Consider the following 22,989-nt stretch of genomic DNA (forward strand, 5'->3'; position numbering starts at 1 on the left):
ACCAAAGTCAGGCATGAAAAAAATTCTAAACCCAATCAAAATTATCTTTAATATGTGCCTTATCTGTCTGTCAATAGGTACCTCAAACCTTTTATGTTGCTATAAGAAACAACCACTTTTTCAGATTTCCTGAACTTTTATTTTGGATGTCATTTTTTAGTCCTTAAACAGTTTTAACATCAAGATTTAGAAATAGCTAAAGTTGTTTCTAACAAGTAAACAGAAATAAATAATGAAAGTCTTACAACGGTAAACTCAAAAGTGGGAATTCTAAGTTTTAACTTAATTAAGTTTCTCTTAATGAAAGGGTCTCACTTGTAGGTCGATGTGCCAAGTATTTGGAAGGGGGTCTTTTTCCTTTCAAAGATTGTATATTATCAACTGTGGTACATTGGTAATAAGATACATACATATACATGTGTTTGTTTATATAAAAACTTTACAAACACAGCCAGTGGAAGGGAGGAGAAACCCTTTGTCTTTGTTTTCCAGAATTATCAATAAGTAGAAACATAAAAGAAATGTTATATTTGTGGAGGCATGGTTTTAATTAATAAAAGTCTGTGTTCTGCAAGTGTTGTGTTTGTAAAATTTATGTAAGAACACTAAACTGCATTAGAGTAATTTATGGAGCAAATAAATGTCAGTTGCTAAGGTAAACTAGCTTAGGAAACAGTGTAACTAGGATAAAAAAAAGTGAAGAACTAGAATAAATTGTAAACACTGTAAGAACAGTGATACAATTGTTCCTTGATATCCACCCAAGCAAGTATAAGTTCATTTACAATTTATTTATTAACAGTCTTGGGCTAATAAAACGACACTTACAGAGCAGTTCTGGAAACCTTCCAGCTCTGTTTTGTGTAGTGACAGGTTAGGCCAGTGCTTTTTTTTTTTCTCTTTAATAAGGAAAAGAATTCCATATTGCTGGCTCCTTTATAAGGTTGTTAAACTTGTAGTTTGGTGCTGTGGAGCAGTGTTTTGCGTTGCGCTCAATTAGCGCAGATGACGCGGTCGAAGTGCCAGTTTCAGAAACGTACCTAATTAAAACACTAAGGGATCCATTCATTCGGAGCTGTTTGGCTCCCTGGGTGCCAGTCACAGAGACTCCAGCAGCCTTGGAAGCCTAATCCTGATCCCTGTCTCCGCCTTTCGGTGGCACATGCAGTTTGGAAGCCCTGATGTGGTCTGGCTGCTTACGATCGTGTGTTGCTATGCCTCCTGTCTGCAGTGCGTTGCAGAAGTGAGAGCTTGGTGCTTGCGGATAAACTGAGCAAGACTTCAACGGTAGGGTTCAGAATAGGTAAAAGGACAAAAGACAAAATGCCGCACATTTTGGGGGGAGGAGGAGAAGGTTCTTTTCCCGTTACCAGGGCTCCATGAAAACGGATCGATTCTGGAATAGGATTTACTTGTAGCTTGAAGTAGCCGTTGTAATTTGATGGCTAGTTTAATGGTAGACCTCTCCCAGCTTGAAGACAAACCTCTCCCTGTAGCCTTTATTGGAGACTTTTGGCTGATAACTTATTTTTTACACAGCTACTGGGCCTTTAAACCAAGGCTTAAAACAGGTGAGCACCTGCTGCTTCCTTTGGTAAGGTCAACGACAAAAAAATGCACTTCACGTCTCTAGTTTTACCTGTTATCCAGAGGCTTTTGTAAAATGTTAATTCATCCTTCCTTCCTTTCTGCCATGTGCAAGAGCTGACTACTATCAGCAAGTTTTCCCGTGTAGATGCTTGCGTTAGTACAAAGCCTCTAGTGTAGCTATATCTGGAGAGCATCTTACTGCTGATGGTTTTTCTGATATCGTGGTTATGCAGCATGTTGTCTGCCAATGAAACCTGTCTGTTTTAGCAGCATCGACACTGTGGGTTTTTCTGTATCTTGTGTCAGCAAAAAAGGCAAGACTTCTGACAACATCCAATAGATAAGATGGAAGAGCTTGTAGTGAAGACCTGGCCTGATACATGGTAGTTTAAGCTGTTTAACTACTCTCCTTATCAGTTTTGCAAACACTGCATCATTTCTTTAGCTGTGTTTTGGAAGCTTTCGAAAGTATGAGCCCAGATGAAGATGTAAGAATAGTCTGATTTATGAATTCCTTTGAAGTTTCTCCGCTTATCAGGAATAATTTGCTCATTTGATGGGCAGTACAGCACGTTTTATGCTCAGTTGATTGTCTTCCATGGTCTCTAAATTGTTTTTAGTATTGCTACATTCCTTACACAATTCCTTCTTCTGTAAAGGGTGATTGATGTTCTTTTTCCCCAAGAGGTATGCGCTATTACTTGGCTGTACTAACGTACAGGATGTTCAAATGAACATGCTTATCCGGGCAATCCAGTGCAGTTTATGTAACAGCCCCGCTATGTGTATTTGTTACCTTTAAATTTTGCCAGGAATAACTGTACCTTTTGTTCAAAAATCTCCTTCTTGTTACTTTTTACTTGTTTAAAGTATTTTTTGTCAAACTCAAAATCCCTCTAGGTTTTTCAGGTTCCTAACCTGCTTTATATTAAAGAGAATGGATAAACTTAGGGTGAATAAAGTGGTCTGAGAGTGGGATTCTGAGTTTGCCTCTCCTTGAGATGGGGAACAGGAATTTAAGCTTAAATTTAAACTAAAGTTTAAGCTGTCCTCTCATTGCCTTCCTTAGCTCTCCCGATACTGTGATACAACTCTACGTTATCTGGAGTAGCTTAGGACCATAGTGTAACTTTTGGATTTGGTAAATCTACCAGAGGATTTACTGGTGGTGGTTCTTGTATTATCCTATGGGATATATAAACTGCAGGCTTAGAAGTCTCTCACTTTGTCTTTGCCCTATGTGAGCATCATATATTGCCCATTGGAACATGCAGATTTCCTAATTTCATAAATATTGCATTTTAAGACCAGAGCAGACTATTATAACAGAATATACTAGGCTACATTTAACATACCACCAGACATTCATCTACTGAATTTTGTAATAATTAATAGGTTTTGGCCTTGTGCTACAAAATTGAAATGCAAAAGCAAGTGTTTTTCAAGCTTTCTTTTAATGAGATTTTAATAATCTCATCCTTTTCTACATGAAAATAATTGGCTAGTATGACAGATATTTACATTAGTAGTGTGAGTTCATCATGCATAAAATACTAATTTTAGAAAAGCACTTTAATCATGATTAATTTTGTTTGTTAAATTACCTTGTTTTGGACTCACATTTCTCCTATTTAAGTGCATTGTAAAATTTCTGTTAACCTTAATGTGCAAAAGGTTTTCCTCTTAAGCAGGCCTTGAGTTATTTTGAATGTTGGTGCATTTTGTTCTATAATAGATTGTTACTGGAGGATACAGAAAATTTGATATATCACTGAAAGATAAGATTTGAAATTTAAGACTAAATGTTGTTCTAGTAACCACATTTATAAGGAATTTTAGTCCTTATCTAAAAGCTGGCAGTAGTGGAGACCTCTCCTTAGCGTGACATTTCTATATATAAAATAGTTCATATTTCTTTTTAGATTTTTAGATAACTAAAGCTAATTTCAGGGATCATTGATAGTATGCTTACAAGGTTTCATGATTTTGTTACTAACATGGTGTTTCAGCCTTAAGATTGCATATTTTTTACATATTTATATTACATATTTACATATTATTTTTACCGAACAATACAATTCTTGTCATCAGGAGAGGAATTAAACTTGGACTACAAATATTACGTTACAGTCATATGGTTCATTTATACAAGTGGGAAAGTTATGTTTAAGAACAGGCCAAAGTGAAAGACTTATTGCTCTAAAGCGAGCATCACTTTTCTTTTTCCATATTATTTTAAAATTATGCATAAAAAATGGACTTGAATAATATCCATAGGATTGTGAGGTCAGGTGTTGCACTGATGAGGTGCTTGTTGAACTTCATTCTTGCCTTTCTCCAAAGATGCATTAAAATTGCCTTCAACTATGTGACTACATAATGTCTTTTCATGTAGAAGCCTGCTCATTCCCAGTAAATGATTGAAGGTGTCGTCCGAATTAGCAGCTGCTCAACGTTTTAACTATAGCCATTGGTGTGTGTGTGTGTAAAACTTCTTTAAAATGCAGGTTATCAGTTCCTTCATGGGCTTCTCTCTGATGGTCATCCACTGTAGTCTGTAAATGCTTCACAGATGGTTACAAATGTATCCTCATGAATCACACGTAAAATGGGCAAATATGGTAACCATTTTATGTATGAGAAATAGTTGCCTAGAATTATCCACTCTGATGGTATTCAGAAAGTGTTCGATTAACTTCATGTGCTTCAGTAATTGTTACAAAGCTGAGATGTTTGCCCCTCACTCCTTCCAAATTTGTTGATGTATGTTTTTCAGACTATTGGAATTTTAATTGTTCTGAATGTATTCAAAGCAGTATGGACGGACATAGTTAATTTAATTTTTTTTGTTACTTTAGGAGGTAAGTGGAAGGTATTATCCGTCCTTTGGAAAAGGAGGAATTGCAATGGTAGTACAATCAGGTCTAGATTTTAGGACCTCTTGATTTCCGAGCCTGGGAAAATGAAGACTACATTATGTTTATTGACAAAAAGACTTCTGTTTTTCAATTTGTCCTGCCTGGCAATATTTTTCTTGCTTTGGTCACAGTTTGCATTCCAAATTTCAGAAAGTGAAAGAGGAGTTTTACAGACCCAGCATTGATCACCATGTGACTTTTAGTACCTTCTTCTACTATTGTCTCTAGCAAGTGTCCAAATTTTGATCAAAGGCTGTGAGAGAACTGCTATGTGATAATAGAATTCAAGTCTTCCATTTCAGGCTGGCTGATGCTCTGATTTTCAGGGTGTTTGACTAGTTTAGACTGCTAGAGGCACTTTCTCCTGCTATGAAGTTTGGTCGTTGTCCTCCAGTCCTGCTGCTGGACTGGCCACATTGTCATCAGTTGTGAAGTGCAGTTCAGTTAACTTCTTAGTGCGGGAAGTTCAAGAGTAGGAAAGAACAGGATCCAGCTTGACAGAGGCATGACATGAGACAGAAATAAAATATTTTTGGCATAGTTACTAGACATTGGTGAATTCTGCAGATTTTTGGAAATTCACAATTCTTAAGCCACAGCATTAGAGCTGGTGAATTTATACTTCTCATTTTTTGTCCAAGCCGATTTGACAGGCTGTACTACTTTTCACTGTTCTGTGTTTGCATAATGTTTTAAAGATGGTCGGTATCTGTTATGTCAAAAACTTGATTATTAAAAAGCTAGGCTTTTGGAGTACAGTTCCACTGCGACTTCTGTCAACAGCCTTAATGTTCAGAATATACATGGCCCTTCTGATGGTGTATGTAAAGGAGAAGTTTGACTTCCTTCTAAGATTAGTCTTATGATAAAAACTTCCATCCTTTCTTAAAAAGAGAATATAATGTGCAATTGTAGCCACAGTGCAGTCTGCTTTAGGCCCAGCACTACTGATAAGAGAAGGCTATTCTAAAATCCCATAGACACTGTTGCTGTTCCAATTTTGGGGAAAGATGCTTGGGAAGAAGCAATCTTGCTCATTCAGTTCATCTGAAATGACTTCCATTGCAAACTCATAGCAAACACTGAGCATTTTGCAGCCTGTAAATGAAAATTTCTTTTAGTTCATTATTTGACAAAATAAGAACAGTTTTCTCAAGAACAGGAAGAGGTTCTCCAGTGCTCCTGCGAGCTCTCAAACTATCGTTCTAAGTCCTGAAATTTTCAGCGCACCTTAAAGGGAAAAAAAGTTGATTTTTTTTTTTAAATAATGCAGAGTTTTTAATGATAAAATGTTAGCTACCATTCCCCATAAAATACATACCAAAATCGACTTTCTGAATTTTAGCACCGATTTGTTTTAAGTGGTTTTAATCAGTCACTGTCAGCATTTTTTTTTTTAAATGGACGACAGCCTGCAATAAATATCACAGCAATTAATTTTTTGTTAGGTCATCTCCAGAAGATACGTATCCTTCTCTGAAAACAATCTAGCTGTTGTCAAACATCAGTTAAACTTTTCTAGACAGAGGGGAAGCATTTTTATAAACTGCACCATAAGTGAAATAGCATTAACCTATGCATTCTGTTTCTAATTAGTTCAGGATGGTTGTATGGCATACACATATTTAAACAATAAGGTTGGTAAATGAGTTGAATGTCTGATCTGAAGGAGATGTAGTCTATTATACTTATTGTTTACAGCATGGTGATGATAAATCACTAGTTTGCAAATGTTTTTTATATTAGATTTGTATTATTTTAAATTAACTCTGTGGGCAAATTACAATACATGGAAACAAACCAATTGGGACAACAAAATTTTTGTTCCATTTGCGAGATCTACTACTTAAAACTGCTGCCATTGGGAAATGTAAAAGATGAGGTAATCCTCTAAAGAAGAAGGACTATGTTTGTGAAACACATTAAACATAAATCTTGTAAAGCTTGCAGTGCATGCACTGAATGAACTGAATGATCTGAGCCCACTCAGGTCATGCAGACAAGAAGTTCTGGTCAATGAAGGCAGATAAAGGAACTGTAAATGATTCTATTTAAATTAATCTGAAATTCCGGAATACACACTTGGATAATATGGAATTAAGTCTTCTAAATTTGTATCTCCAATTAATTAATGGTCATAGCGATACTTAAAAATGTCTGTGTTACAGGATCCAAGGGTGCTGGAGTAACTTGCTAGTGTCATTAAGTGTTTTAATCTCTGATGTTTTCCAGGGTTTAGAACAGTATAAGGGTCAGGGCTCTTTGGGTTTTGCTCTCAGCTGTCCCCATAACTCATTGAGGGACTGGGGGCAGGTAATCCAAGCTGACCTTTGTCTACTTTTACTTGTATCACAGAAGACTTGGACTTCACCTATTTATGACAAAGTGGGAACTCTCAGGAGCATCCCAGTTCTCCTTTCCACCCTCCACATCCTCCCTTCCCATTTGCCTCCTTTCTCTTGTTAAGATGTTCACCAGTGCTCTTGAGCCCAGCAGCACGTGCAGGAAGGTACTGTGAGGAGCCGGAGCAGTGGGCAGGGCTGTGGTTAGGGATGCGGTGTTGGCGCTTGAGGTGGTTCAGGGTGGTGTTGTCCTGCCTCCGATGCAGCTCTTGGTGGCTGCCTCAAGCCTGGACAGGCCAAGTGCTTCTGGGCTTTATTGTTCCTGCTGACTGACCAGGGAGCAGAGATGTTCCTCCATAAATCAGTTCCTAACAGGGGATGGAGGCAGTCTGGAAGTATTCCTGTTGTACGGATAGTGAAGGGTGGACGAGTGGGTGCATATGTTCCTTCTATCCGTTCTCGAGCCAGAAATGCGAAGAGCAGAGCTGAAGCCTGAGGGGTGGTGGGAGCACTGATTACATGCAAGCATGTAATTCCTGGGCTGCCCAGAGTGGTCTTTCAGTTCTTACCTTTTACTCTATCTGGCAGCATTAAAATTAGCTGAAGAGCCCTGAGGTACGCTGCTGTTAGTCAAAAGTTGTTGCAGTGTGCTCTTTGCAGGCTGGCTTGCAGCTATTTTCTGGCCTCCTGATATGCGATTGGAAAGGAGGAAGCTTTTAGCTGCCCTCAGGGGTTCGTTTCTCCAGCGCAGAAACTCTGGTGGGGAGGCGGCCTCCCCTGGAAGGCCTCCCTCTGGCGCTGCTGTCCCAGCGGAGGAGCCGAACTGGCTGATTTCTCCAGTTTCCCATGCTGGCTGCTGGCCTGTTCTGCGGGTAATTCAGTTCATAAGCATTATACTTCTGGTTTTTTTTTTTGGGGGGGGGGTGTCTTTTTTTCTTCCCTGTGACTTCCTGATATTCACTTAATTGCAGAGTTCCTCAGAATCAAGCCGTTAAGTCCCTTGGGTGGAGAAGACTAGAGAAAGGTAAAAGTCAGCTGCAGGCCAAGAATCCAAATGAAATACAAAGCCTTACTGCATTTTGTGGGGGGCAGTGGGGGTAAGGAAAGGGAGAAAAAAGAAGTAGAGAAGAAGTCAGGAGAAGAAAAAATCATCATCATCTTGGAAAAAGTTACAATTACCGCAACTGCAGACTACTGGGTTCAGATTAAGATAAATAAATGCTAATGCTTCTATTTCATACTCTTGGCAGGCTTACGTGGTAATGCTTTATTATTTTTGCCCTTGGTTCATTTGTTCGCTGCGAGTTCTGCAGCTGTAAGGCTTAAAAGCCCTTTTTTTAAGGGGAGGCTGAGATTTCTTGAGCCGGTCTGCAGCAAGGGGTCATCACAGAGGCTAACTGCAACGTGGATCTTGCAGCTTGCTCTGTTCTTGGGCTTGCATCTGTCTCTCCTTTTCTCTCTACCATCACGCTCACAAGATGCAAATCAGCGCGTGGTCAGTTTGAAAGGAAGAAATGAGTTTTAGTGAAAGACTTCTGCAGTGGTGTCCCTCTTGGAGGCTATGCTGGAGTACAGCTGCCACGTTCGCAGCTGATCTCTGCCTGGATGTGACCTCACCTTGATGGATATTATCTCTTGGGCATTAGGAAGTTCAGGTAGTTTGGTTAGGTAGTAGGGTAGAGTAGGTGGGGTAGAATAATTGATAAGGAATTTCGTTAGCCCTAAAAGGACAGATTTAGTTCGGTGAGCAAACGGAATTTGTTAGCATATTAGAAATTGCACTGAACTGATCAAATATTTGTGTGTAAATTTGAATCTAAATGTAGACCACAAATCTGTGAATATTCCAAGGGAGGAGCAAAACCTGCTAACTCCAAAAAGAGCTATTTATGCTAGGGATCTCATTTGTTTTAGCACTGGAATAGTTATGCTATGTTACTAAAATGCTATGAGTTTAAAAAAAAAAAAAAAAGGTACATTTGTATAAGATAAATGGCTGGGGCTGTGCTTTGTTTGCTTTCTGCCCTCTAATCTTCAGGCTGGCCTTTATCTCCCCCCATAAATTAGAGCAGATTTGGCCCTTTTCTTCTAGCTTGTAGCTGTCCAGAACTACCCCAAGATCATCCTGGAAGCTGATAATTGCTGGGGCTTGTGAATATTGCAGTTAAGTGTCTCTCTAACCCTTACGTGCATCTTTGTTTTTGTTTGGGGCAGGCAGTATTCATATGATTATATGTTATAGTGTTGTCTTATTTAAAGTTGCACAAATTAAATTCATTTTAACAACGCAATGTTGTGTAAGTAACCAGAGGAAAGAAAGCTAAAATATTGTGGAATGAAAAGGCGCAGGCATATGAAATAACAGTTTCTCTATGGGTGTTTACATTCTAAAAGCTGCAAATGAAAAAACTAGGAAAGTTTTGGAAAACATGCAGGGCTATCATGAGCTCTGTAAATTATGCTTTATCATAGGATATAAACTGTTCAGTCTCTAGTTTATAGTGTAAGCCACTGCTATAGAAGATAAAGGTAAGAAGTGATTTTGATCCGCTAATGACAAAACAGAAAACTTAGTCTCAGATACCATATATGTAATGATATACTTATTGTATAAGTAATGTGCAAATGGTTCAACGCTGAAGGCAGAGACATTTACTCTTAAAAAAAAAAAAAAAAAAAAAAATCAAACAACCCCCCCCCCCCAAAAAAAAACCAAAAAAACCCAAAAAAAACCTACCAAACCCTTACAGAGGGAATGGAATCCACACTGGTAAAATGCAATAAGCTGAAATTTTCCTGAGGTTTTCAGGAAAGTTAGAATTTAAACATTTATTCCTTTGAAAGCATCAGTTCAACCTCAGTACTGTATTCTAAAATATTTAAATATATTTTAAATTCATAAAAGATATAACATGGAAATAAATCTTATTGGTATTGCAGTAATTTCATCAAAAGTTGTAACAATACATGGCTCATCAGTTAAGAGGACTTCATGTTTTAGAAAAAAGCTTTTAGTTAAATAGAAATCTGTCATTAGCATAAGGTAAAGATAGAGAGGATCACCTTACGTTTGAAATTTTGTGGACATAAGTTAGAAAACTTTCTGATTTCAGGGACTCCTTGTAAATAAATGCCTCTAATTATTGTTCCTTCTGAACCTCACCAACTCCGTAGTCTTTTTTTTTTTTTTCAACACTGTTTTCAAAAGCTGTGCGATGGATTGCTGAAAAGAACTATAGCAATAGATCATATGCAGTATTTACTCAAATAGAAAAATGCATTGAAAAATGTTATTGATGATTTCAGACTATTGGGAACACTTGAATATGTCAACAATATGTGGACATGCACAAACTTTACAGGGCAGAGCTTTCAGCCAGGTATTGCATCCATGATAAGTAGACTGAACAGGAGTGAAAGTGTTAGTAACTCTTCACCCTGTTTTGTTCTTATGACAAACTACTTTTTCATTTTATTAAAATCCCTCAGTTGCTGTGAATAACTTCAAAAAATCTGTGCCTTTCAGTATGTATCTGTAAAGGTGTTCAGGTTGTGAAAAAGCATGCATTTCTAAGATTAATTTGCATTAGCAATCCCCTTCACTGTTTGTATTTGCAACTTTAACTTTGGTAAAATGGTAACTATTTTTGATGAAGTATTATAAGACCATTTTATTTTTGTATGTGCCTAGAAAATTCAAAACATCTGGAATCTAAAGTACTGTTTTTCTTGCTATTTTTCCTACAATTTCCATCAATAACGCACAATTATTTTCCACTTCAGTTTTGATGGCGGGCATTAACTGTTTAACCTAGGTGTCTAAAGTGATCTGGTTCATACAAGTGGTTTCTCCTTCTTTCTTATTCTCTTGCAAGAAATTTGGACAGAAATGACTGCTTTCTGTGAGGGGCAGAAAAATCAGTTGGTCGCCTCTGTCTATAGATGACATAAGAGTTTGCAGGACAGTACAGAGTGGTAAGATATAGTGTGCTGCCATTTCACTTCACATATAACACAATATACGTGTCTTGAAATCAAACACACTGTTTTAGATTCAGTAATTATCAGCTTGGCAGCACATTGATTTTACATTGAAATCACTAAAACCATCTGTTGATAATTTGCTTTTTTATACAATTCTCTTCAGAGATATGAATTTAAAGTACCTAAAATGATTGCCTAATCCCATAATGCTTCTTATTTAAGGCTTATTCCCAATGAATTGAATGAAAATGTTAACTTTTCACAGCTTCATAAAAATCTGATTTAAAATGAAATATTTAATGTTAACAGAGGTAGAGGCAGTTAAAATTATCTGTATTCCTAGTTGACTATTTCTTTGGAACAATATTATTATTTCTTAAATGACCGATTTTACCTTTGCAATCAGTTACACTGCTATGATGATAAATGTTTCACATCAACTGATCAGTTGTATTTCATAGTCACAGTTATGCATCCTAACAAAAAATACCAGATTATTTTAATATTTTCAGTGTTTAAAAATTGGCATAATTTATGATGTACATTTCATTTAGGAAACAATAAATGTAATTGTATGAAAAAGACTGGCATTCTTTGGAAAATGCCTAGTGTAGAAATATGCAAGAATTTTAGAAGCTATCTTAAGGATTTAGAGGGACTAACATTACAACCAGTTAATCAAACTTATTCTAAATGGTATATAACCCACTCTGGGTGTCTTTGTATAAAGATAATGTGAATTGTGCACCCAGAAAACTGCGACAGCTGTTCTTTGGGGACAGAAGGGGAGTTATGACCTGATGTCTAAAAGCATACTAAACTTTTCCAATAGAAATCCACTGCTTAAGAAGTCCAAGTTATATTATAATGAAGTCTGTGTTGAAAGACAGATGAATTTGTGGCAGGGCAGCACTCTGCACTCTGCATGTTTTTATTGGACTTAATTTTAAAGAAAAAGTATTAAGTACATTCAAATGGGAAGTCCTTGTATTTAAAGATGTGATATTTGTGTTCAATGGATTTAAACTTCTATCCAAATTGTTTCAATTTTGATGGAATATTATGCAGCATGAATATTAGCTATTATCATAATAACTGAAATTACAAAGTAAAAACATACCAGAAGAAAATTCATTTGTATTCAATAAACTGGAGTTTTAGTCAAAGTATGCTTAATATCTTGTAAGGATGCTTTTTATACCAGCAAGATATTGCTGTATGCAGAACTTCAGAAAGTGCATGAGGCTGGTATGTGAGCATATTGTTCCTTTTTTTTCCTTTTCTCATCACTGTTGTAAATTTCTTCATTCATTTAGCTTTTCTTCTTATTGTATATGGAGTATTGTGATGAAGTTTGCCTTTATCATTTCAAAAAATAAAGGTTTTTCTTGTATACTTAAATTTTAAGTCTATGTAGTGGGATAATGTTCGGGCATGATATAGAGACCTTGTAAATGACATATGTCTGTAATGCTAGATGACACATGTCTGTAATGCTAAAGTCTTGGAAAACGTGGTTGTTCTGCAGTTGTCTTTGTGCAATTGTGTGGGTGTTTTTTTGTGGGAGGGGGTTGGTTTTTTTTAGTGTTTCTCTGCTTCACTCAGTTCAACATCTTCAGGCTCCTTCACAGACGTTTCCAAGCCCAGTTGTAACACCTTGTTTACCTGCATTTCTGTATGTTTTTTAACCCTTTTGAATTCCAGTTTCCAGTGTAGCTGTTGGATTTAGGAGCTCCTTTGCACCAATGTCCCTTCCCTCCTCCAAGCTCTTGTCCAAATCTGCTTTTTCCTTCCTTCATCCTTATTCCTCCATATTCAAACCATACAACTTCTCCCTGCCCCATGCTGCTTGAATGTTAGTAGGACGCTCTGCACTCAGGGTTTCGGTGTTTAAATGTGACTTGTCTTGGCACAGCTAGAAACCACAAAAGGAAGGAAGGTCTTTCATTCAGCTGGTATGAAGCGTTGCCACTGCTGATGGAAATTAAGCCTTGCTTCTTTAGGAAGACTGTACAAATCATCTGTAAATTGCAGTTTTTCAGAGACTTTTAACTGAAAACTGGCTTGTCAAATATTGGAACAGGTTGCCCAGAGAGGCTGTGGGATCTCCATCCTTGGAGATGCTCAGAACATGGCTGGACAAAGCCCTGAGCAACCTGCTCCAAGTGTCCCTGCACAGAGCAGGGGTAGGACCAGATGGCTGCCAGTGGTCTCTTCCAAACTAAATTACTGTGATTTGTGCCTGTGCCTCTATCTGTGGGGCAGAAGGGAGAAAACTGGAAGCTGGAGGACAGTGTGGGAGTGTGTCTGAAACAGGCAAAATTTTCCTAACCTGATCAGGGGATGTATTTTAATATTTTTAAAATTTCTGAAGTATTTTCTGAATGTTGGTTTTCATGTTGCTATTCTTCCATGTAAGACATTGTCATATTAGAACCTGAACATGTAGTTGTTACACACTTACATTTTTGAGGAGAAGACACAAACCTGAAAGTGTTTTCTGCTAGTGCCCACCTCCTCCACCTTTAGGCCAACAGTAAGCTTGGGTCTAATTGTTACCCTTTGGAAAGGTGCAACTTCTTTAAGCTTTCTGTGGATTTTGCATGCTTCAAAACCCCGCAGTGTGCTGTCCCTCGAGCCTCGTCATTGTCAGCGTATGAGTGACTCTAGGTGGCCTCATTTCCCGTGCTCTGGGTAGGGGCTGTGATTGCAGGGCTAATCTTCTTAGTGATCCTCAGCACGTGAAGAGTGGTGCTCAGATGAGGAGATCTACGGCGCTAGCTTTGCCGTTGCTGTGAATTTTCCTTGTTGCTGGATGGTTTTGACATCTGACATTAACTACACGAGTACAAGTGTATTAAGAGAGATCTTTTACTAGTAGATGTGAAAAGAGAGTCACACACACCAGTGGTTTTCAAAAGAAACAAAGGGAGCTGAGCTGTATGGACAAGAATGCTCAATTCGGTTGAAACATCCTTGAAAACGTTGGTGGGAAGAGCTGATGAAAGAAGCCAATTTGGAGAAATACAAAAGGTTGTGTGAGGTTCTCTTAAACCTTTATTGCTTGAGAGGTGGAGGAGAAGAATCCCACTTTGGAAGTGCTCTGCATTGTCGGGGGCGTAAATGAAGTAATACATTTTGCAGCCCAGCCTTTGGGGGCTTACAGAGTCTTTTACGGGGTGGGGGTGGCGGGACATGTAAAGCAATTAAAAGCTCTTTTATAAAATTTTCTTTTGTGGGCAATTATTTAGAAAAGAAAAAGGAAAAAAAACCCACTGTACATTAAAAGTTGCTTAATCTGCTTTCAGGAAGACTGGGGAATTAATCTCAATAGATGTCTTTGATATTACATTTGTTGAAATAGAGCTATCTTGAAGCAGTGTAGCATGAACCCAGCAAATCTTATTACCATATGAGCATTGGGCTCCTTGTTTTGTATATTGCTATTAATCAATTACAGTAGTAGTTGCTAACTACAAACTATTTTTATTTGTAAACTTTATAAATATTTTTTTTCAGACAGCCTGCTAATTACTTTTTAGCATAGATCATTTAATGTTGGAACAATTTTTTATCAGAAACAGATATTAAAACCTTTTTTTTTTTTCTTCCACTTCACGTTATGAGAACAAGGAAGTCGGTCTTTAAAACTAATCCATTTTTGTGTGTGTTGATGTGCCAATCCATGGTTTTATGTAACCAGTGAACTTTTTTCCTCCTTTTTGCAACCGACTTGTTAATAGAAGAACCTGGCAATCTGGTGTCTCTGTGCTTAAAACCAAAGTTAAGAAATGAATGGAAATATTGGTCAGTTATAGAAACTTTTGTGCATGTTTCAGTCATGTTGCTTTTTGTGCATCTTACCAGAAAAAGATCAGTGATAGAGAACCTGTGCTTTTTTGTCTCATTAAAAGCCAATAATATATACTTATTGCAGAAATGTGTGTTAATTATCCTACTGAATTAAAGGATGGAACACCTAACACAGAAACCTATGCAACTTCACTTTTACTAATAAAAGATTTCCTCAGAGTTGTTCCCTGTCTCTTGCACATTAGGAATGTTGGGTTTTGTGATGCCGCAATTATTAAGAGTCAAAGGGGACTCAGGTACTTTAAGGAAAAGTGGTGCATCATACTCTTCCTTTTTGATACTTGTTCGTTACTTTAGGCATATAATATTAAACAGTAATTTTTAAAAAAAAATGAGTTTCATGATTTGTAAAATATTACATAGCCATTTTTTCCCTTAGTATCCTACTTTTATGTGATGACCTGTGGAGGGAGGAGTATTGCAGGGGGTTGAGCGCTTCTCTGACCTCAAAGGCTTGTGACCGCTGCAGTGTCATGGGAACACGCCGTTTAGATGTAGGGACCAAAATCCTCAAAATCTCACCCTGCAACAACCCTTTTCCTAACTCGTGCAGGCTTTTCTAACTAACCTCATTGAAGTGATTCAATTGTAAGAATGGATGCTAAATGTAGCTGACATTTTAAAAGTGTTAAAAAGTTTAAAACAAATCCTCATCGTCGTCCTTTTTTTTTTTTTTTTTTCTTTTTTTAATAACTAATTCTTATGTATGTTTGTTGATGCAGGCCACAGAAACATTGTTTCGAATGGCAGTTTCAAGAGGAGCTATTACACCTTTAAGACACGGAGAAGTAAGGCTAAATATATGTTTTTTGCACATATGGTACAAAGTTTTATTAATGTAATACTTTATAAATTCCTGGAAGGCATATTGTCTTCAGGTAAGTGAAGAGGACTGGACTATATATAACCTGTATACCTGCATTATAGGTCTTTTTCTTTTTAATGAGAGAATAGAGAGTTTAAATGCTGTCCAATGGGAGATTAATTATTCTTCAAAAAGTGCTCTTGATTATCCCTTTGCCTGAATCGTAATTCAACATTGTAGTATAAGTGACTTAGAAGAGTATCTTTTATCTAGGAACTTTTTCCTTTGGATTTTTTGCATTAAAAATTGTAAAATCTGTAGAAATTCACGCAAGGTTGAGCCTTGTTATTGGGTAACTGTAGACAGGTTACTTCACCCTTTCTGCCTGTTCCTCTCAAGAAGTCAGTAACTTCATGTGGCATTTGAAGGTATAAATAAATTTGAATATTATGTTGCTCATGCAGATGGTGTTTGTTTCCTTCTTTTGTGTTGTTTTATATCACATTAATATTATTCTGAAAACTGCTGAAAACTGTCTCCAATATTAGGGGAAGCAATTTATGCTTAGGTTGAGTTTCATTTAAAAAAAAAAAGGGGGGGGGGGAAGGCTACCCTGAGTCATGACAGTATGGAAATGAACTGATCTGGGCGCTGGCACTGTTGTAAGCTACAGTATCTAGGGATTTTAGTATAGAAACTTTAGTGTTTTTTCACGACAATCAGATTTGGATAAAATTCTTAGATAACTTTGTGAAAAATTTATATAGTAGACACAGCATTTAGTCTGGAATCTAGACTGAGCACTTAGCCTGGAATCTCAGCTATGCTGTAAAACATTCCTTATGCTGATGGAATTGCCTTAATTTCTTTCTTTTGAAATAAAGTAGCATGTCTTTATTTTTTTTTAAAGCTTTTTTTAAAGCTTTTCTTTCACTTCTGCCACTGTCTGAGGCAGTAATGTGAGATTTCCTGCCCAGCTATTGTTCATAGTTTTATCTTTTCTGGATATGGATCCTTTAGAGTTTATGTACTGCTCTTCATTCTTTGCTACAGCAGAGTTTAAAACAGTTTCCAGTTGTGATAATTATGAAAAATATGCAACCCTTCCAAATTCTCTCTGTTTAGGTTTTTCAATTAAGGGTACTTAATGTTCTCTGTGTTAATGAGCAAGTTGCCCAGAGAAGAGGTGGGATCCTCATCCTTGTAGATACTTGGTAAACCATGAGAATTAAGGAGAAATCAAATGTTGTTTTTAAAAAAATGTTATTAATGGTATCATGCAATGTAAAATGCTAGTGCAATCAGAGGAATAATAACACCTTTTGCGAGCAATATGTTGGTAATTTCTGTATCTGATTCATCTTGTGTTGAGCCAGTTCAGTTCACTGAAATGGTAGCGAATGTTTCACTTTTTTCTTCAGATATTGTTCTGTTCTCTTATCAAGTTACACTGCCTTAAGGCTAGAGAGAACCAGAGAACCAGCAAGATAAGTGGTCTGGAAGGAAGGAACTGAGAGAAAGTACCATCTACCCTATTTGATGATGGTGAACTGTTTGTTGGCCCAATGGATCTCATGACACTGTATCCTAGGTATTTTGGTCTTCAAGATAAATGCTGTTATTGCTAAGTTAGATAATTTAGTGCTAGGAGAGACAAAGCATGCAAGTATATGAGGTTAGCCTTCTAGGCAATGGGAGAAATAAAAAGTTTTTTTTTTTTTTCCCCCTTTAGTTAGGCTATATACAGGCAGGGGAAAAATTATCTTGATGACTCAGGGAAGATGTTTTCATTAAATTCCATTGTGGAATTTTATTTTATTCAGTCTGAAAATGAGGAATGACATTAATAAAATAAAATTAATTTTTCCAGAAGAAACATATAATTACCAGGAGTCATAATTTTTTTTCCTCTTCCAAGAAATTGCTGAATGTTTGCATAGTGCGTAAGTAGAAAGGGAGCCAGAAAAAAAGTTGAATATGAACTGAAGTTTGAGTTGACTGTGTTCTGTTTGAGAAGTGTGAACTTGGCAGCGAAAATCAAAGCAGAGCAACTTGTTTATTGGAAATTCCAAACTAAGGAGGCAGCAGTCCAAATGTGCAGAAATGTTGTTGGGCTTTCATAACAATGTTTGAAATGTGACCTCATTTAACATTTAGGAGAGGGTAAAACCATTCAAAACTAGGAAGAAATATTAATGGAAATACTTATTTGTTATAAACACATAAACAGTTATTTACATTATTTTAGTCTGTCTTCACTGCTGAAGAGATTAGTGGACAAACATTTCTTCTGTGCAGACAAAACAGTGCATGAAGGACTAGCATAATCTAGTTGATGTCACTAGGTGTATTTATAATTTACGTTATTTAATGTCTAGGGAAAATCTCTTTTTCTCCTGCTTCCAACTTTTCTTCATTCCTTTGGATTCATCTTCTCAAGTCGTCATACATACAGATTTTTTAAATCTTTCATTTATTGTCATTGAAGATATTAAAAAAATGTGGCTACACTGGTTATTTGACTTTTACATATGGTTTGTGAATTTACTATTGAGAGTCTAGAAAATTGTGCTGCCTACAGGAATTATCAAATTTTTGATACATGATGCTAATAATTATTTAACTGCAGGCTATAGAATGTAAAGGTTCCTGAAGAATTTTCTCAACAGTTGCCTTGCTTCTGCTTTGATTGAACTGTGATAGCATCCATGGGAAGTAATCAAACCCAGAAGTGTAATTCATTTTTGGGATCCACTATGTCATTTTTCTTGTTTGTTAATTATTTCTGCAGTTGCTTTGTTTTGGTGGATGGACAGTGAGGCAGAGTTATGTAGAATTTGTTCCTTTTTGTTAGCGCTTCATGCTGATTCCAAGATGATCCCAAAATTGTATGAGCAGATGTGATCACACCAAATCTGTGGCTGTGCTGTGTACAGAAGTTTTAGGGTGCATTTCATTAGCTTAAAGAAGTTTAGAGTCAGAGCAATAGTCACAGCAGAACGCTATGCGTTCATGGTGCCTACGCCTGACACCACCAAGTGAACTTCTCCAGCTGTCTTTCTGCTTCTGCTCCTTGTGCAGCAGGCTAAGATCTGCCACCGTCTGTTCCTCCAGCCTCTGCCGGACAGTGAGAGCTGCCCTCCTCTTGGGCTGCAGCTGGGCTGGCCGCAGTGGTAGAGTTAGAGTTGTGGGAAACGTGAGCAACTGCAGCCTGCCTGCTGGAGAGGATGAGAAAGGGGATAGGGAGAGGTTGGTGCTTAGAGGTGGGCACTTCATGCTTCCTTCTTACTGGTTCTGCTCCTTGGTTTTGCATCCCCTAGAATGTCGGCTGCTGTGGGCTCGGCCATGTCCAGGGAGGCACCAGAGGAGGAGTAAGGATTGGCAGCAGTGGTTATGAGAAGGCTATTAGTAGCATGATAGCCATGGGCTAAATTGATCTTCTTTGACTACAGATAGAAGAATTCTTCCGTAATTTGTAATTGGAAGTGACCAGCTTATTCGCCTGGCACAACAAAGTGGTGATCTGCTGAAGGCAAGGAAGCGTGTCTCAACAAATAAGATTTGTACATAGCATGGAGGCAGTACATAAGGAGAAGGGATCTGATTTTGACAGCTAGCTTACAGGACTGATGTTCTGTTGGCAGCCTCAGCAGAGGGAGATAGAAATGCACACAACCTGTCCAAAGAAGGAGCAGGACGATAGAGAGGATGGAACCCTTTGTGGAAAAAATCCTGTGAAATATGTGGGCTCACGTGGACCGTAGAAATAATGGAACAGACAGGATTCCCAGAGAGCTAGGTTTGATAACAGCCATGCTTGAACTGTGTGGGTGTTAACTCATTTCTTGTAGCATCTTTGTGAATTCACAAACTGTCTTATCTCTTTTGATCCAAAGCATTCTGGGACCTTCAGGTGGAGGAATCTAGGCTAATGTCTGTATAGTTCTTTATGTCTATCAGAACAAAGCATTGCTGCCTCAGAACCAAAGAAGAAGAGGGCCCTGTGAATTTTGGTCTTCCATCTGAAATATTACGGCGTATGCGGAACTTCCAATATGATGGAACTTTCAAAATCTTCATGTGGTGTCTTGTGATGGGAAATTTAGTTTTGCAGGAGAAAAACTTGCAGGGGGATGTCAGAGGGAAAAAAAGAGTTGATAGGCTCCATTTTATAATTTCTGCAACAGCAGAGATGTGATATTTTGAAGAAAAGAGGCAAAGAAACTGAATCTCCAGTCTTGTAGCCTTACTGGAGAATGCCATTAATGTAGGGAATGTGTTTTGTTTGCCAGTTGTACAAAAGTTGTTGACTGTGTTGTGCGTGTGGGAAATGAAGCATAAAAAGGGATTTCCAGACTGTGGCCATAAGTTTCCAAGAGGTCCAGTTCCCAGCAGTGGCTAGATTAAGCTGCGGTGCCTGAAGAGAGAACTATCCAAAGGTTTCTAAGGCTCTGATGAAAATAGCGATACAGAAAACAAGAGGAGACTGAATAGCATGCCCTCTTTCTGCTTCCCACTGTTTCCTCATGAATTAGTGAGCAGCCACCAACTACAGCATATGTTGATTTGCTCATTCTGGTTCCTATTCCTAGTTCAGAATTATCTTTTCCTGTGGACAGTGTAACCGAATAGGTGATGTCCAAGGAATGCCCACCCATGTAATGTGTAGCCTTTCTATCTTGGAGGTATACCAGCAATGCAGCTTAAGGGGAGTTGTCAAACCAGTGCCAGTCCTCATAGCTAATGAGGCTGGAGCATTCTGAGCTATAAAAATACCACTGTCAACCAAAATTGAAGTCTAAATATACATAGAAATATAGAGTAATTATTGTACTTTCCACACTAAAAGGGTTTATGATCTTACAATGCAAGCCCTTTCCTAAGAGCTAAATAAGAAATTTAATTTTATGTGTTGCAATAACAATAGACATCCATGGCTGAAAATATACTGTGTTGTAAGACATTGCTTTACTTTCATTTAAAAGTATATTTCTTGGATTCCAGAACTAAATTTTTAATTCTGTATGTTTTCTATAGAGTAAATAATATGAAGCGCAAAGCTTTATGAATTTAGTGCAGTGACCTGTAAATAGCAATTTCCATGGGTTTTGTATTCATAGCAAATACCCACAAAGCACTTGTGATATACATTTTTAGTTAAGAGTTAATCAAGGTGATGAGTGAGGATCTTTAGAATGGAATTTATTTTATATTTGTTTCCAATCTTATATGTATGTTTACAGCAATACGGAAGACTTCTTTATGCAATGACTCTACTATTAGTTCCACAGAATTTATCTTCTACTTTACTGTTTTTAGTCATGATAGATGTAAGATGACATAGCAGATGTTGTACAAGTGCTGCAGGTCCACCCACTTGACGTGGATTTAAGCTTAAAAAAAAAAAAAATCACTGCGGTGATTTTTAAGATAACATCAGTTTGTTTTGGTCCTTGTATGAAGGGCCTTTGTAACAGTAATGTGATTATTTCTAAATGAGTAATCCTTATATTTTTGTGATACAATGTTTATTTGACAACCCTTGTTGAATAGTGTTCTTTCTTTAGAAATCAAAACCATAAGCAACTTTGGTGTGTGAGAGGAAGTATATATATTTTAGAACAATGCTATTAAGGTAATAATAAGTTTTTTAAATGTGATAAAAAGTTGAAGACATTGTAAAACATTCATTTTTCTGTATTTGTGGTTTGTACTAACTTACAATGTCCATTTGTAAATCACTGAAGTTATATTTCTTAAACAGTTTTGTCTTGAATCTGTATATGTGCATGTACATACACACAGGTTCTTTTTCATTGTAAAAGTACATTTTGTGTTGATTTTAAGGTAGAACTTCTGCCTAGGAAAGGAGGGGACAATGTTGAAGTGCCATTACTTGCTCAAGGTTCCCTGCCCTCTTTCTTCGTTCCCTGCCCCCAAGTGTCCCAGCAGAGTCGGGAACAGAATCCTGGAAATTCCAACTGTATAATTAAGTTATGTGAACAGTAAGCTTTTTTATTGACAGCGAGAACTAGAATAATTTTTTTTCATGAGAAGTGACTACTTCTGACTTAGGCGCTTGCTATTAGAGCAATTTGAAAGAGATTTTAAAACCATAACAAAGGCATGGTAAACAATGTTCCTTTAAGTGATCCCTTTTCTGCGTGAAGGGGTTTCTTATAGACATTACTGAATTCTACACTTGATTTTTAAATTTGGGTTTTTGTCACAGTGATGTTTTGATTGTATTTCTGTCCGTCTTGAGAGTTATGTGTGTGTCAAGACATGAAAAGCTGGAAGACTTCATAAATGATAACATTGTAGATTGTGAAAAGTATTGTGACTCATTTAGGATTATTTTTCATTTAAGTAAAATTGTTTTGGGCACACTGTGCTTCCTGTGATTTCAGCCCAAGGGCATACCAGGCCTAATCACTTACAGGCACGTTAGAAACCGAAGGGCAACGTGATACTAGACATCTGATCCCTAACCCTCTTGCCTTCCTATCACAAAGATGTCATTATTACCAGGGGTTCAAAAGTTCTGCTCTCACAGACTAGCCTGACATCTCTGCTTTCCGCTCTTTTGTCTCAAATACTTTGTTACTGTCATGTTAATATGTGAGGAAAGATGTTTTCTCAGATTTACATAAATCTTACAGCATTTAGGGACACTGTAGTTGCAGTCCTGAAGGCACTCTACTTTCTAAGCCTTCTGTCTTTAACTACAGATGCTTTTCTTTTTAGAAGTGTTGTTGGTCAAAATGGGTCTCATTTATTCTCACTGAAATTATAATGTTTCCTATCAAACTATATTTGACATATATATAAGAAATGTGGTTTCGTACAATGAAGCTTAAATCTTTAAGAAGGCCATGTCAACATTCATGGACTTCTCTGCCTTCAAAATAGGATTGTCAGTCCCTTGGATCTTATCCTGTGTTTTTTTTCCTCCTGGCTGAGGGTTGTTAGTGCACAGAAAAATGTGTATTTCTTTTAATTTAGTATGTTGCAAAACAATGTCAGTTTAATTTAGTGAAACAAAACCATATTTTCTGAATATGTGGGTATAAGATCTGAAGTGCCAGCATGTTTCAGTGTTTGTTTCTCTTATATTTCCCCTCTTATATATTTTTGAAGGGTATTACTTTGCAAAAGGATAAGGAAAGAATTGCTTCCAGGCAGATCTGAGTCACTTTTCCTCTAAAGGGAGGTCACCTTTTCACTGGCCCTGAGAGAGAATAATCTGTACCTTGATTTTTATTTATTTATTTTTTTAAAAGAAATTTATTTGGAAAAAAAATATCCTAGATCAGTATTCTGAAACATCAATAAAAACTGCTTTTGAATTAGGGACATACATAGCTATACGTTCACATGTAGAGTTCCCCTTTACATTTAGCGAAGCCTTTTTTGGAAATAGTATTGAGCCTGTCTTTTATAACTCCTTGTAAAAGGAGCAGAAAATGGATAAAAC

General features: G+C 37.2%; 1 protein-coding gene across 2 annotated transcripts in view; it reads left to right on the forward strand.

Moving 5' to 3' along the window:
- The window catches only part of TMEM135 (transmembrane protein 135), a 192,140-nt gene that overhangs the window by 62,920 nt on the left and 106,231 nt on the right, over window positions 1-22,989 (forward strand). Inside the window, exon 5 of one of the 2 annotated variants that reach the window (XM_067289431.1) lies at window positions 15,430-15,495. The exons of the other annotated variant lie outside the window; for it this stretch is intronic. Coding sequence (XP_067145532.1) covers window positions 15,430-15,495 — 66 coding nt within the window. The remainder of the gene's footprint in view (window positions 1-15,429; window positions 15,496-22,989) is intronic. 2 annotated transcript variants of the gene reach the window in all.

This window comes from Apteryx mantelli, chromosome 1 (genome assembly GCF_036417845.1).
Source record: "Apteryx mantelli isolate bAptMan1 chromosome 1, bAptMan1.hap1, whole genome shotgun sequence".
Lineage (NCBI taxonomy): Eukaryota > Metazoa > Chordata > Aves > Apterygiformes > Apterygidae > Apteryx > Apteryx mantelli.